Source organism: Macrobrachium nipponense, chromosome 14 (assembly GCF_015104395.2).
Source record: "Macrobrachium nipponense isolate FS-2020 chromosome 14, ASM1510439v2, whole genome shotgun sequence".
NCBI lineage: Eukaryota > Metazoa > Arthropoda > Malacostraca > Decapoda > Palaemonidae > Macrobrachium > Macrobrachium nipponense.
In genome coordinates this window covers 19,163,568-19,177,242 of record NC_087207.1, presented here as the reverse complement: position 1 = coordinate 19,177,242, position 13,675 = coordinate 19,163,568, and the positions used below count along the sequence as shown (strand labels likewise).

The 13,675-nt window shown below is 34.9% G+C and overlaps 2 protein-coding genes across 2 annotated transcripts in view; one reads left to right on the top strand and one right to left on the bottom strand.

Annotated features, from left to right (window-relative positions):
- Window positions 1–959: 959 nt before the first annotated feature.
- Window positions 960–13,675, bottom strand: part of LOC135226150 (ATP synthase subunit beta, mitochondrial-like) — a gene marked incomplete at its 5' end in the record, with an annotated part of 29,734 nt that continues 17,018 nt past the window's right edge. The window contains 5 exons of the mRNA XM_064265591.1: window positions 960–3,245; window positions 3,815–3,994; window positions 5,961–6,173; window positions 6,999–7,143; window positions 7,891–8,027. Of these exons, the coding sequence (XP_064121661.1) occupies window positions 3,135–3,245; window positions 3,815–3,994; window positions 5,961–6,173; window positions 6,999–7,143; window positions 7,891–8,027 (786 nt within the window). The remainder of the gene's footprint in view (window positions 3,246–3,814; window positions 3,995–5,960; window positions 6,174–6,998; window positions 7,144–7,890; window positions 8,028–13,675) is intronic.
- The window catches only part of LOC135226359 (uncharacterized), a 76,945-nt gene continuing 71,937 nt past the window's right edge, over window positions 8,668–13,675 (top strand). Inside the window, exon 1 of the mRNA XM_064265825.1 lies at window positions 8,668–9,323. The gene's annotated coding sequence lies outside the window, so the exon portion shown is untranslated. The remainder of the gene's footprint in view (window positions 9,324–13,675) is intronic.

Here is a 13,675-nt window from a genome sequence, read left to right as displayed (position 1 = left end):
GAACCAGAGTAATGAATGATAAACTTTGAGGCCAATTTACTCATTTTTTAAAAAGTGGCATATACGACTTTCTGGTTCTGAGGCCCTCAATTCGAGTGTCGTTTACTTGTTTACCTGTTCGCAGTGTGGTCTGCGATACGTGGGATCCAGTTCCCGCTGGCTTTGACACACAATTTTGGAACACAAGAGATCTTTCCGTTAAAACTAGGTTTCCTCTTTCTAAACCACCTTTTTCTGCCATAAGGGAACACAGTTTAGCACAGGACCATCCTTTCCTTTACCTGGATTTTAGAAACCTGTCTTTTTGCTCAAATAGACTGGACCTCTTAATTTCAGAGTCACTGTTTATTAAGAAAATGAAGCTGGAATTGAACAACTCGTCTGGTATTCAACTAGCTATCATATAGTTTCATAGTAGGTACACTAAGTGGGTCGTTAGCCATTTTATTTTTGAGTGTGGTAGTTTGTTTACCTTTCGTCTTATTTTTATTTCTGTTTTTGTATGTGTTGCGTTTGTTTTAGTTTTTTCGTAATTTTTAATTTTTAGTTTGTATGTGATGTTCGTTTTATTTTATGTTTTTACTGAAGCTTTTAAGACAATTCATTTTAATGTAATTTTTTGTGATTTCTCATACTTGTCATTATTTCAGCCTGAAGATGAGGTTTTAAACCTCGAAAGCTCATAAAATAAAGAATGTTCTTCCTGGTCTTGGCATTATTATTTATCATCAAGCTATATATATATATATATATATATATATATATATATATATATATATATATATATATATATATGCATATATATATGTGTGTGTGTGTGTGTTATACATAGTGACAGCAGATCACTTAGCAAAAACAAACATTATTCCAAAATTTATTAATTTCCAATAGCTTTTGATAAACAGAATTCTCTAGCAAATGCTAAAATACCTCACTCAGGGGGAATAAAAAAAAAAAGATTTCCCAGTCCTAGTATATTTCACAGAAACGAAAAGTATATTATTTCTCAAAGTATCAAACCTCTGGAGAAACAGGTATAATACATTCGAACTGTAAAATGACACTTCAGAAATGTATTTATCACAAGTTGAGTCCTTGGAGTGAAACCATTATAAAACAGTTGCATCAGTTTCCCATACCAGAAAGTCCGTAAGTCCCAGAATAGAAGTCTGTTAGTCTTAAGAATGGAATGCAAAGCTTAAAAATGGTCGTAAATTTACCATATTCTTATAGCTATTGGTTTAGAGTAAATTGGTTAAAATTATTAAATTTAATATTTTTATTATGATTTCCAACTCATTATTGCCATATTTTTACACATTTTTGGCTGTGAAATTAGGAAAAAGATATTTCAGTCATTTCTAAACCTATATGTGTACCTTTCTAAATGGGTACGACGTATTTCAAACTGTTTGAAAGTATTTTCCTTCGTTCTTTCACTGTACAGAAATAAATGGACAACTGGTTTTATTTTTAAAGGTATTGCAAGGCACATCGTTATGATACTTGCTTCCAAAATATTACAAAAGCATGATGGTTGTTCTCTGTATACTGAAGAAGATCCTGTAGCACACATAAGTACAGGAACTTTCTACAATACAGATTTAAAACGTATGTAATACATTTTTTCTGCATGACAAAAAATGTGAAATATCTCATTATGCTTCTTATTCAAGAAAAAAAATCAAAATTCTCTAGCTTGGGAAGCCCATTATATTTATGGCACGAAGTTAAATACTTGTGAAATGTCTCAAATTATGCTTCATACTCCTGAAAAGGTTTAAATTCTGTAACTTTGATAATCCTCAATATTCATGGCAGGCACAAGAAAGCTAAATTCTGAAGCTTTATTTGGTGCCAAAATACGTTTTCACAAAATCTCTCAGAATGTTTATCAACACGAAATCTTTCTCACACTCTGTACGGAAAAGATTCTTGCTATGTACAAACATTCAACTTGAGACATGGAGAAAAATGTAAAATAAATGTGAAATGCTTGTAAGTAAATATATCTAAAATATCTACAAAGTACATTATATCCCTGAGGTATATTTCTGAGAGCCTGAAAATTTTCAAAAATATATATCTAAAACAGGAAAATTAGTAGTTCATATTAAATCGTGTCCTGAAAACCTAATTACAGACTTGAAAACGGGTTTCAAAAGTATTAGAAAATACAAAATACAACTGTTTTTTGGCTTGACTGCATTACAAAAGCACCAGGCTGATGATGAACTGACAAATTATCTACAAATGGCCCTACGCTCACAATCCATGCAGAAAGAAATTCAATGCAAGAATTATGACAACTCAAAGGGAAATGAAAAAAAAAAAAAGTTATATAAAACTTGTAGTAAAATATAGAAATATCAAGACTATGTCTTCAAAACTTGACAGGGACATTTTTATGATTTGTGATGGACAGAACATATTCCTAATATGATGACAACCATTTAATTGCTGAAATTCAATGTGCATTTACACGTCATTTCCATTCACAAACAACTATTTATTGTTTGCTCGTGAATATTTTTTTCATTTATGTTATTCAATGTACAAAACTACCTGTACCTTTCTTAACATACAGACACACCACCACATTCTAATTCATTTATATATCTCACACACTATTTACAATAACATTTTACCTTCTGCTACATTCAGTTGACCCTTATACAACATCATAAAAATGTCTACTTAACATTTTTTTCTCACAATCTGAGCTAACAACCAGAATTATTCCAAAAATCTATTTGCCTCTACGATCAAGTGATTATTAGATCATTTGCCTGCACAAGGAGATATTTCCTACATTTTTATGAAGAGAAACTTTATTGATGATTTTAATCATGGTTATACCATTGGAGGCCTTTCTAATTGCCTACTCATTCAAAAATATATAAGGATTCTGAAGAATGACTGAAATTTATAGAGTTACTGTACCACTTCTCAACATCAGTAATAATTCTGGCAGGATATTAACAGTTAAGAGTCAGAAGCTCCCATTACCAAACTTGTTTGTGCTGCTCCTGCTTGACAATCTGGCCTGAACATGAGGCACAGGAAAGAGTATTCATAGCATTCACAAATTACTACGAAACTGGTATCGAATTCCATCGCAATTCTAGATTTGTTTACTGAGAAAGCTCCTCTGCTTTCGCCTGCACTTCTGTGATGTCGCCTACCATGTAGAAGGCTGCTTCAGGAAGGTTGTCGTGCTTTCCACCTAGAATCTCCTTGAAGCTCTGGAATACGTCAGGAAGAGGTTTTTAAGTTTTTTGTTCAGATTCAGGACCTTGACTTGAAACTGAAGAAAAAGTTTTTTTTTTTTTTTTTTCCTTCCAAAATCGTGACCTTAACTTAAAACTGAAGAAAATGTTCTTGAATTTTTGTCTAAACTCAGGACCTTAACTTAAAACTGAAGAAAACGTTTTTGAATTTTTTGTCTAAACTCAGGACCTTAACTTAAAACTGAAGTCTTTGAGGTTTTGTCCAGACACTTTGTACCTTAACTTAAAACTAAAGTACAAGTGCTTTTAGATTTTGTCCAAATGTGTATCTTAAAATACCAATGTGATATTGTCTTGCCTGATATAATATTTAGTCCAAAAGAAATTATGGTTCTTCCATCTACAGAAAAAAGGCAAAATTTAGAGACAGTGGCCTTTTCAAATCAAATAATTATTGTAAATAAAATTTCATCACAAAAAATTGTACACGAACAGCTTAGTAGTTCCACGCTTCGATAGTAAAATTTATAACCTCAAAACCAATTGAAAAAAAAAAAAAAATAAAATAAAATGTTCCAACTAACCTTGATGGTGTTCTCAAGAGAAACGAACTTCCCTTCGTAACCTGTGAAAACTTCAGCAACTTGGAAAGGTTGTGACATGAACTTCTGCACTTTGCGCGCCCTAGCCACCGTCAGCTTGTCCTCCTCTGACAATTCGTCCATGCCAAGGATAGCAATGATATCCTGGAGAGACTTGTAGTCCTGGAGGATGAGACAGAATGTACCAGAGCTGATCATTTCTTCCACACTCATGTACTCGAGGACTTTCATGTTGAATTATTATATAAAACAGGGAGCAGATGCAGAGTAGGAAGACATGGGGTAGGTCTGAGAAATCCTACCCTTTCCTAACCTAACTTAGGACCCCATGCCCTGACCTGGGTGGGGGTGGACTTTGCCCCCCCACCCTGGATCCTCCCAAGTAACACTTAACAGCCAATCCCTCACTCCCTACTCTGATACTACCCTTAAACAGAATGTGATTCTTCTCTCATAGACTACAGGAAACTTTTCATGTTAGACCCCAAAAGTTTCAGAGAAAATTACCTTATGTGGTCCTGAGCTAACAAGGTTTTTTACAAACCTTGTGAGCAGAAGACATTGAAAGATTGCCAAAGCTAAGATCAAGGCAATGCATCATATTCAGAATCATTGGAATAATGGAAAAGGAATAATTGAAAAATGAGAATTGTGACAGCCATTTTTATGTAAAATTAAACAAACATTGTACACAAAGCACATGCAAAATTAAGCTACAGGATCAAGGGAATGTGTTTTTTGGGGGTAAAAGCCAAATTAAGTTACAGGAACTGCTCTGTACTTTTTCAAGCATTCAGGATATTAGTGCTCCCTTTGGCTGACAAAATCTCGCTATCGATGATGGCATGCCCGTGACCTCTAAAAGAAATAAATGCTGTACAGATAATAGCAAAGGACTAGGAAGACCAACATACAACTTACTAGTTCCCAAGAAAGACACTGAAAGGTAAACATTGCCAAAGATACAGTCATCAAAAAGAGAAATTTGAATGCTAAAAGCTGCCGTCAAGGACTCATCTTTCAGTATGTTTTCAAAGGAGAATGAACTACAGGATTTTTTTCCAAGAGCAAAAGCTAGCAATAAATGGAGGATAAAGATACTTATGAGGTAATTTAACTACATAAGTTGAAGAAAATTTTCCATTCCCATTAGAAAACAAGGGGAATTTTTAATGCTGAAAGCTACAGTCAAGGATTCATCTACAGCATTTCTTCCGAGTAGAATAACTACAGGATCATTTCCAAGAGCAGAGGTAGATTTAGATGGTTGATGATGAGACTAATACGGGAATTTAACATGAAAATTGAAAGAAACTCTACTTTAACTGGTAAAAAATGGAAATTTAGGTAGAAAAAAAATCTTCTAAACTGGTAAAAGAGGAAATTTAACAAGGAAATTGAAAGAAACGTCACCTTAACTGGTAAAAACAGGGAATTTAACCAGAAAAATAAAAGGAACTTCACCTTAACTGATAAAAAAGGGAAATTTAACAAGAAAATTGAAAGAAACTTCACTTTAACTGATAACAAAGGAAAATTTAAAAAGAAAATTGAAAGAAACTTCACTTGAACTGGTAAAAGAGAGAAGTTTAACTAGAAAAATGAAAGAAACTTCTCCTGAACTGGTAAAAAAAAAAAAGGGAAATTTACCTAGAAAAATTAAAGAAACTTCACCTTAACTGGCAAAAACAGGGAAATTTAACCAGAAAAGTTAAAGACACTTCACTCTAACTGGTAAAAGTGGGAAATTCAACTAGAACACTGAAAGACACTTCACCTTCGCTGGTAAAAAAGGGAAATTTATCAAGAAAACTGAAAGAAACTTCACTTTAGTAAGGGAAATTTAACTAGAAAAATGAAAGAAACTTCACTTTCAACTGGTAAAATCAGGGAATTTAACCAGAAAAATAAAAGAAATTCCTCCCTAACTGGTAAAAAAAAAAGGGGGGGAGGGGGGAATTTAACACAAAAATTGAAAGAAACCTCACTTGAACTGGTAAAAAAAAGGGAAATTCAACAAGAAACTTGAAAGAAACTTCTCTTTCACTGGTAAAAAAAAAAAAAAAAAAAAAAAAAAAAAAAAAAAAAAAAAAGTCACATACGTACTTCTTATTCAATCGGACATTACCTGCAAGATCTTCTGAACTCCTCGAGCTGTTGTGTAGTGATCAGGTCCAATGACATTTGGATCCATGATCCTCGACGTCGAATCCAAGGGATCGACAGCAGGGTAAATTCCCAACTCTGCGATGCCTCTCGACAACACAGTAGTGGCGTCAAGATGGGCGAATGTAGTGGCTGGGGCAGGGTCAGTCAAGTCGTCAGCTGGGACGTAAATGGCCTGTGTGTAGGGGGATGGAAATAAAGACATTCTTTAAGATGATATGAGTATCTCCTGTGCCTAATACTGTATTGGGTATCTACTGTGCCTGGCAATGTAATACTATTTCAAGTATTTCCTAGGCATTGTCTCCTGTGCCTGGTGCTATAATGCTATTTAAGGTATCTCCTGGACATTGTCTCCTGTGCCTAGTACTATATTACTAGTTTAGGTATCTCCTGTGCCTGTACTATTTTAGGTATCTCTTGTGCCTGTGCTATTTTAGGTATTTCTTATGCCTAGTACTGTAGTGCTATTTTAGGTATGTCCTGTGCTTGTACTATTTTAGGTACTTCCTTTGCCTGGTACTGTAATACAATTTTAGGTATCTCCTGTGCCTGTACTATTTTAGGTATTTCCTGTGCCTAGTACTGTAGTGCTATTTTAGGCATCTCTTGTTCCTAGGGCTACATTACTACTTTAGGATTCTTCTGTGCCTTGTACTTTACACTTGACTTTCTGCTTAAGAGATTTATACAAAATGCATTACATCTAAAAGCATATAGTAGCGCTGTAGTCTGTTAAGCTGAGGCATTACTACTTTAAAGTCAAATAGGATTACGTAGTCTTCCTAAAACTACTTCAGGGTATACGAACATAAGTATGTCTCCACGTAAAGATCTTCAGTCATTTTTTTCACACTGCAAGCTGAAAGGCACTCTATCATAAATTCACTATTTTGGGACCTTAACCCTTTGCTTGAAATATTCTAAAAGCCAAACGTCCTTAAATAAATTTATAATTAAGATAATCAAATGGAAACATTAAAAACCTTCTCTGCTTTACCTGCACAGAAGTGATAGATCCCTTCTTAGTTGTGGTAATCCTCTCTTGCATGCTACCCATATCAGTGGCTAACGTTGGCTGGTAACCCACAGCTGATGGAATACGACCCAGCAGGGCAGACACTTCAGAACCAGCTTGTGTGAACCTGTAAGGATAATGAAGTTTTGCAAAACCTCTGTATAGTTCTACTGAAATTAAGGCTTTTTTTTTTTTTGGGGGGGGGGGGGGGATAAGTTACAGCATCTTAAATGCTGTGCTTTAAGATGCTGTGCTGGACAGTGGAACAATCTCCCTGATGATCTTTTGTAATCAGAGCCTGTAAAGTTCAAACAATTCATCTTGTATTTTACTTATTCATTTATATTTTTATTTATTGACTAATTAATCTATCTTTTCCAAAAGCTGATCTCCTCTTTCTGTATTTCATATCTTCTGTAAATTTCAAATATACACCGTATTCTTCAGAAGCTTGAATTTCAGGTTGATAACCTCGTGGTGGGCGTGTTCCATCTTCTAACAACAACAACAACAATAATAATAGGAACACTAGGCACGATCCCAAGATCCCTAAAAAGGAATCTGGAAAAACTAGAGGCTGAAGTAGCTCTAGGACTCATGCACTAGAGTGTGATCCTAGAAACGGACAACTAAGGATGCAGGATGCAACCCGGAACCCCACACTATAAATACCACCCAGTCGAGTTGAAGGATTATGATAAAGCAAATATATATATATATATATATATATATATATATATATATATTATATATATATATAATAATAATAATAATAATAATATAATAATAATAATAATAATAATAATACAACACCTGATTGATCAGTTTCATGCAGAATACACTTGCTTAGACTATCCCTAGAAAAGCTGCTCACCTGAAAATGTTGTCAACGAAGAATAATACGTCTTGGCCTTCCTGGTCTCTGAAATATTCTGCCACCGTGAGACCTGTCAAGGCTACACGGGCACGAGCACCTGGTGGTTCGTTCATCTGACCGTAGACAAGGGCGACCTGTAAAAAAAAGAAAAAAAATAATAATAATAAATAAATAAAAATTGAGGTACCTGCTGGCAAGTTCTTTGCTTAAGTTTATTATAATACTGGTTAATACTGCATGTAACATAAATAAACATAATTACAGTAGTAGTATATGTAGAGAGAGAGAGAGAGAGGAGAGAGAGAGAGAGAGAGAGAGAGAGAGAGAGAGAGAGAGAGAATTCTTTGCTTTAGTTTACTACATAGGTCTTTCTTTACAGTACTAGTGAATACTGCATTTACACTTAATAAACATAAATATAGTTGTATACAGAGAGAGAGAGAGAGAGAGAAGAGAGAGAGAGAGAGAGAGAGAGAGAGAGAGGGTACCTAGGGCCAAATTCTTTGCTTCGGTCTATACAGCTATTCCTTCATAATCTGGTGAATACTACAACAAACTAAATATAGCAGTAGTATGATAATGAGAGAGAGAGAGAGACAATTATTACCCACTGGTACTGAAATGAAGCATTAGAACATTTCTATTATATGGGAAAAACGAAAATTTTCATGTTGACATGAGATCAAAATGCTGATTTTGTGGTTTATTTAGCAACTTATGCAGAAAACATCAATGATTGAATAGGTATATAGTAAAAGAAGAGATCTGAAGGGCCGGTATAAAGATTGAGACTATTACAATCTACAGACTCAACAGCAGTTGCCAATTTAGCGCTTTTCGCGGTAGATTTGGAGCGCTTTCGATCCTGAAGTTTTAACAAAAAAATTATCATCAGTGGAGGAAGCTGCATACCGTTCAGTGGAAAATATTGACAACCAAGGGACGTGGCACTGAAATTTTGGGATGAGATTACAAATTACACAGATTCTGCTGGAGAAAACCCTTTTGAAGATCTTTCAAGATTTGTTATGGAAAGATTTGTTATGACGGTTCTCTCTCCCCCTCATTCCAATCCCGATGTTGAGCGTCTTTTCAGTCAAGTCGGCATAGTGACAACTAAACTAAAAAACAGAATGAGGATTTCTACACTACATAGTATTCTTGCCATTAAATATGGATTGAAGAGGCGCGGGCAATGTGCTATCAATGTTCAGAGCTTCCAAGTGATGTCAAGAAAATTGAAAGTCTCGAAGCTTATGAAAATGAAGATGCAGATGAGGACTTTATTGTAATGTAAGAAGACTTATAAATTGGATGGATGGATGGATTGCGAAATTTAGGGACAAGCCCAAGCACTGGGACCTATTATGGTCATTCAGACATAAATTTAGCAGAACCACGTATCCAATCTTTAATGATGATCAGTACACGTAAGTACACCATAAGCTTTATTATTTACATACTTGAGCAATTTTATCATTATTGCATTACTATGACAACTAGAATTCATGGAAACAGTTTGTAAATGCATTGGCGTATGTGTGAAACTCCACTAAATTGGGAACGGTGAGTGAGTCAGTTGCCATATATTGTAGTGTGATTCGTGAATTCGGTTGTGAAAATCATAAGCTAGAACTTTGTGAGTGGTTTATCCTAAAGGAATGCATTTAGATTGAGTGACAGTCGCTGCTGAAGGCAAGTATTCATAAGCATTTATAGAATTAAGTTTAAAATTTTAAATTAGGATGAAAGAAAAGATAAGATAAATGTGTTAACTTAAGCATAGCTAATCTGTCTTGCTCTAGGTAAGATGTTCATCAAGAATGAAATTGGATTTACGTAAAATTATAACAAAAATTTTATCTTCAAAATATTGTAGATTAATACTACATTAAGAAACCTATTAGAAGACAATGAAATCATATCTTAAAGAATCTTTAGATACGTAAATATTAAGATTTCAAGGTGAATACCATTTGGATTTAAAAACTGCATTGAAAACATATTTCACGAAGACTTCACACGCTTATTTTAGTTCGTATGACGAAACTTCAATCTACTGAATGGTATGCTTAAATATGTACTAATTGTATTGTTGTTTCACCAATTATACCTGAATATAAAGTGGAAAAAGGTGGCCTTTTCGAGTGAAATGGTCGCAATTTGGTCGTTTAACCTAGTTAGGGGTCAGATGAGTTATAAATGATACCAACGGGGAAATGACGTTAGTTGTATATATACGAATGTATGTAATAATGATGAAAAATAGTTAGGTCTTGGGAAAACAGTACATGATAGTGTCAGCTAGATCCTGTGGGCACCAGTGGAGGGGGAGGACCTAGACCTACTTAGCCCCGTAGGGGGGGTAACGCCATCAGTGCATCTCGTGCGGTGCATTGCAGGCATTTGGCCTACTTTGCAGTGTTCCTTCTTTCCCTAGCTGCAATAGCTGCAACTACTCTTTCATTCCCTCTTACTGTCAATTAACCTTTCAGCGCTGAATAACCTCATAGGTCCCAGTGCTTGGCCTTTTGCCTAGATTCTATTCAATTCTCGAGACCTACTTGCGATGTGAATTATGATAAGGAAGGCTAAAGATGTGTGGAGATTTGTGGAAGGTAAAGCGCAGGGAAGACATGAGTGGTGGAACTTCACATGGATTTTGTCATTGGTGTTAGCAGATGGTGATAATTACAATGCTAAATATGTTTGACCCTCGTAGGGGGGTAGTACTGTCAGCACACCTCAGTAGGCCTTAATTAATGTTCTTTGCAGTTTTTGGCCCCCAGCTACAACCCCTTTCATTCCTTTTACTGTAACTCCACTCATATTCTTTTTCTTCCATCTTACTTTCCACCCTTTCTTAACAATTGTTACATTTAAAACCTTTTTACTGTCAGTTTCCCTTTCAGCACTTAATGACCTCATAGGTCCCAGTGCTTGACCCTTGGTCTAAATTTTATATTCCATTCAATTCCATTCTAATTATGTTTGAATAACTGCATAAAGAACTATGGTTTCTCGTGTTAAGATATAATTTTTTGTCTCTTCAATAGCCTAGCTTCTTTATATGTATTGTTTTGTCAAATCATGGGTAATTTTATTAAAGTGTAGATATGTGTTCACTGATAAGTGTCTTTTATATGTATTTGATAATCTATGTAATGTACTACTGCTATTCTTGTCTTTGTTATTTTTTGTATTATTATAATTAGTATTTAAGTTGATTTTCTGCATAGAAGTATTTTATATGTAATGATTCATTTGCTGCATAATTTATAGTTGTTTAAGAAAGTTAATAATGTTATGGTATTTCAGTATTTTTATTTTTCACTGATTGAATGTTCAAAAGTCCACACTTGCTGTGTGTGTTCCCTATTATCAGTTACATATTTTATAAATATGCATAAACGCATCTCCTCTTGGATTTTTAAGAACTTATCAAATAACAAAGATCTACTGAAACTAAATGCAAGTTTTAACCCCATCTTAAATTTTCAGCCTTGCTGGAAAGAATGAAATAGTGTATAGTAATATATCCTTAACTTATGAAGTACAATAATTCCAGTGTCATTAAATACATTTGCAAAGGCCATTCATATTAGGCCCTTACTTATGTACTTTTATTCAATGTTTATCTCATTTCATATAATTTCCTCTTACATATGTACTTTTATTCAATGTTTATCTCATTTCATATTTCCCAACACATACCAAAATTGTTATGATGTTTTTAGTAATTAATCAGACTCACTGGTCGCTGGTACTCCTTGCTAAGTAAAATTTACTCGGATGCCATTTACAAACCCGAGTTGTTTTTGTCTTGACCAATTTAGTGAAACTAATCTGAATAATTTTTTATGTTAATGTGTGAAGTATAAATCTGAATAATTTTTGTACATTAATGTGTGAAGGATAAATTCGATAAGTTTTATGGTGCAAATTAATGACAGGAAGAAGAGCATTTCTAAACTGGTTAAAGTGGAGTGTTGAAAATCCTACAATTATTGCCAGACTTATAATAGCAATCTATTTTTTATAATTAACTAGTCCTAGAATGAGAAATGATTATAAGAAGGTTTAGGATTAATTCTGTAAGTATAAATGGTTAAAAGGCCAAGGTAGGATGAAGCACACCCTTAGCTAGGATGGGATTTATTACAGTATATAAAACTTCAGACCTTTTACCAAAGGTACAACAAGGTGCCTTGGTTAGGTCAAGTCAGAGAAGGTTAGGTTAAGTTGTACCCGTTTAAAAAATACTGACACACCACTTAGGCAGGCTGCTGCGAACAGTCATTTTCTAACATAAGGTTTAATACTATTCAGTTTACTAGACTATAACTAAGATGTGGAATAGTTTGCCTTGTGCAGTTGTAGAGGATCTTCTGATATCCAAATATTTAGCGAGGAGCAAATTCATTCCTGCTCTCTGCTCCTGCTGACATCTGAATTCAGGTGTATCAGGTTTTTGTTCTATCCCCTCATATTAATTTATTTATGAACTTTTCCTTTAACTTGCCTCTCTCATTTGGCAAATTTCCCTTAGGCTAACCAGGGTGGATTACCAGGGCCCCTCCCCCTCATTTTGGGACCACCTTGACGTGGTGAGGGGGCTCTCGAACCTCAGGAATCTCTTCCCAGGTTCGAACCCAAGAGTCCCATATGACATTATATATTTTCGAGTAAACTTATGTGGACTTTTCCATTTTTTGCCAAAATTTTTAAAAGCAAATAAATGAGAAAACATATCATGGCTTAACGTGGAGTTAAATCCGAAGCTAAATAGTGAGAACTGTGGTAGATCCATCATCTACCCGACAATGTTCGGACCTGTTTTTTCAGGCGGAACTATTCTGTGGAGCTGGACCACGGATTCCAGGGGGGGGGGGGGGCCTGGTTCTAGGATAGAACTCTCGGCATTCTATCCAGTTTGCCCATAATGTGATTAGGATGGGGATAATTGTATTAACATAATACTCTTAGTCCTAGCAAGCGGGTTCTGCTTACACTTGGGCCATACTAATCATGTTATGCCATCCCCTTTTGGGGTAGGGTAGGGATGCGGACATTTGGGAGTCCTTTCTCACTTGTGCCTTTGGCAGAAGATTTAACTTCGCGAAGGGCCAATGATATCTTTTTTTTTTTTTTTTTTTTTTTTTTTTTTTTTTTTTTTTTGTAAAAACTCAAAATTTATGAACTGTGAAATAAATGATTTGAGTACCCTGGGCCCCATTATGGAAACAAAAACTACGGCACAGTTGATGACCATTGGCACGTCACTCCCGAATTCCTAGGTACTGCCACAAGTAGTGAAAGTACTATAAAAGATACAAAGGGAACACCCTGTTCCAAGAAAGCAGCAGAGCCAGAAAACCAAATAGAGATGCATAAATAAAAAAGAAACAAACAAAAATAAATTGGTAAACTCCAATATCGTAACATGGAACCATATATGATGAACAATAATTCTGAATTAGAGACAAATAATCCTCCCAGCAATACAGAAAATATAAAAATCATAATAGACAAGCAACATACATAAAAACAAGGACCAAAAGAAACAAAAATTACCGACTTAATCCCACATTGGTACATTTGATGACCTCTTTGGACCAGATAATTGGTCAAGATTTCTAGTCCTCAAAGCTGACAACAAAATCTCAGCAGCGATGCTAGAAAACAAATTACTTAACATATATCCAACACAAGACATGGAATGCAGACACATCAAAGGACAATGAATGGCTTATCCAAGTAACCAATAAAAAGCAGTCCACTG